General features: G+C 43.8%; 1 protein-coding gene across 1 annotated transcript in view; it reads right to left on the bottom strand.

Moving 5' to 3' along the window:
* The window catches only part of LOC107124360 (centromere protein S-like), a 19,651-nt gene extending 17,003 nt beyond the window's left edge, over nt 1–2,648 (bottom strand). Inside the window, exons 1-2 of the mRNA XM_015427821.1 lie at nt 2,622–2,648; nt 1,258–1,381 (exon numbers count right to left, since the gene is read on the bottom strand). Coding sequence (XP_015283307.1) covers nt 1,258–1,381; nt 2,622–2,648 — 151 coding nt within the window. The remainder of the gene's footprint in view (nt 1–1,257; nt 1,382–2,621) is intronic.

Here is a 2,648-nt window from a genome sequence, read left to right on the forward strand (position 1 = left end):
AGGAATTTCCCACCTGGAGTTGGCAACCCTATCGCCTTCCCAGACAATCATCAACCTACCTTTATTTCCCCCTCACTATTCAGCTTTCCACCCCCCACACACCTGTAGCCTCTCCCGTGCTCTGAAGCCCTGACTGCTACATCACATTGGCTGTCATACGGGGGCCACCTCAGCAGCATATAAGGATACAGAGCCCACCATTTTCTCCAGGGGAACTGATCTCTGCCATCTGGAAAGCAGTTGTAATTATGAGTGATCTCCAGCCCTCACCTGGAGATTGGATACATTTTACCTCAGAACAGCAAACTGTTTAGAATGTTAGAAGCAAAAGCCAATCAAGTCGCATATGCAAACGACCTCTGCGTTCCGAGGCAAAGGCCAATGAGGCTGCATATGCAAATAACCTCTGTGTTCTGACTGGCTATGGGGGTGGAGAGGAACTGCAAAATGTTTTGAATGTTGGAGGCAGGACTCAGGCAAAGCAGCCAGTGGATAGGGAGACCCTCTGAATGACAGATCAGAAAGCGAACTGATTTTGGAGCGTGTGGAATGTTCTAGAGAAGGCATCGTTCAGCTACCCTGAGATGTGCTACCAGCACCCACTGCAAATCCTTTTCCAAGTTTTCCTTCCCCATCGAGAGTACTAGAACCTGTCCTGAGCTTGGATAGCCCAGGCAAGCCCGATCTTGTCAGATCTTGTCAGCTAAGCAGGGTCGACTCTGGCAAGTACTTGGATGGGAGGCCTCCTTGGAATACCAGCAGTTGGGAGGCAGGGGCAGGCTTTATTCAGCCACCTCTCTGAATAGCCTCCAGGCCCCCAGCAGGGGTCAGTCACCAGATGTCACCATGACTTCCAGGTGCACACACGCATATATATGCACATATAAAAAATACAAAAACACAAAAAGAGGACTACAACCTTTTTAAAAGGAGTTTGATGAGGTTCTAAATATGCCACATTCTGCACCAAATACCAAAGCTCACATGCATGTATAGAACACACAGAGCTCTGAATACAAAATACTCTGTTAAAAGCAACAGTTAAGTCAGATGTGAGGGGGGGCAGGGAGGTGATGTTCGGCCTGTTGTATAAGGGATCTATCAGAACTTGTCTAGGACTCCCTCTAGTGCTAGGAAAAGCAAAACAAGTCATCAAGCCAGCTACAGGACATCTGCAATTCCAATTCTATATTTGAAAAGCATTAAAATGCTGATTGCTTCGACGGACAACTATAAATATGCACAGAAAAGCCATACCACACTGTCTGAAGGTGATTTCAGAAATAGCAGCAATAGCTTGTTTACTAAAGTGGATCTCTTTGTCTTCTGCAACTTCTTCACAGAGGCAAGCGACGGTGTAGTGCACAGCAGCCCTCAATCTCTGGAGAGGATGGAAAGGGAAAACATGACAAAATACACTTTGTAGACCCACACATTGACTCTCCCGCATGCCACATCAGGCCTGCACATCTTGCGATCTACAGACATGCAACAAAAACAAAAGGTTTTATTAAAGGCTAAACACGATATGAGATTTATATTATTATGCATGATGCAAAATAAGTGGAAAGAGACTACCTGTTTCTCCCTCTCCCATAATAATGGAACTCAGGGAGGAATGCTATGAAGCTTGGGCTGCCGGTTCACAGCAAAAGTGCTTTTTCACACAACGTGCCACTTGTGGAACTCACTGCCACAAGATGGGGCAATGGCCACTGGCTTTTTCACTTTAAAAGGTATTATTAGACAAAACCATGGAGCAGAGGGCCATCAACAGTTATTAGCCATAAGTATATGGAACCTCCATGTTCAGAGACAGTTTGCCTTACATACTGGAGATGAGCAACTGCTGTCATGATCTGCTTGTAAGGACCCTGGAAGGATCTGGCTGGCCACTGTTGAAAGCAAGACGGTGCAATAGATGAACTTTTAGTCTGACCCAACATGGCTCCTCTTACAAATCCCTCATGAGCATGGTTAGCAGACTGTGTTCGGTTGGATGGGTCACAAGTTGTGTTGACCTTTGTCACACATAAATTTAAAAATACACACATATATTAAAAAAATTAAAAACATTTGTAGCCCAGTTTTTCATCCTGCTGGACCCCCCAACAGGTTACAAGACCTTAAAACATACTTAGTTTAAGAGTTCACAGGAAGAAGTGTTACCTTAAGAGCAACACATAAAATGACTAATAAGGGCTTTGGGAATCTTATCCCCCCTCCCCCAAATTCCAAATACTCCCCAGAAAAGAACCCAACTCTGCAGGCAAGGAAAAAACTTATTTTATTGATTTGTTGATTTGCAAATTTAGGGGTCATTTTTCTGTTTAAAAAAAATCAACACCCACTTTTAACACAGATGAAACCTAGCAAGCAATGAAAAGTATTCTGTTTAAAAACAATTAAACTGTATTGATGATCCGTAATAACAGCAATAACAGGATATTTGGAGTTGGGTTAGAGATCTGTGGAAACAACCCAGAGAAAACGATGCACAGCTTTAAATCCCAGCAATTGCAAGTCTTTGGGACTGCACACCAGACATATTTTTAGGATATCAAGCAACAGGTGAAACACTTTGCATTGTTGCCGCCTTGGAAATGACTCTGTGCACTCACGCAGATTGAGAATGCGTTGTTTAACAT

This window comes from Gekko japonicus, unplaced genomic scaffold (genome assembly GCF_001447785.1).
Source record: "Gekko japonicus isolate JY-2015 unplaced genomic scaffold, Gekko_japonicus_V1.1 scaffold586, whole genome shotgun sequence".
Taxonomy (NCBI): Eukaryota; Metazoa; Chordata; class Lepidosauria; order Squamata; family Gekkonidae; genus Gekko; species Gekko japonicus.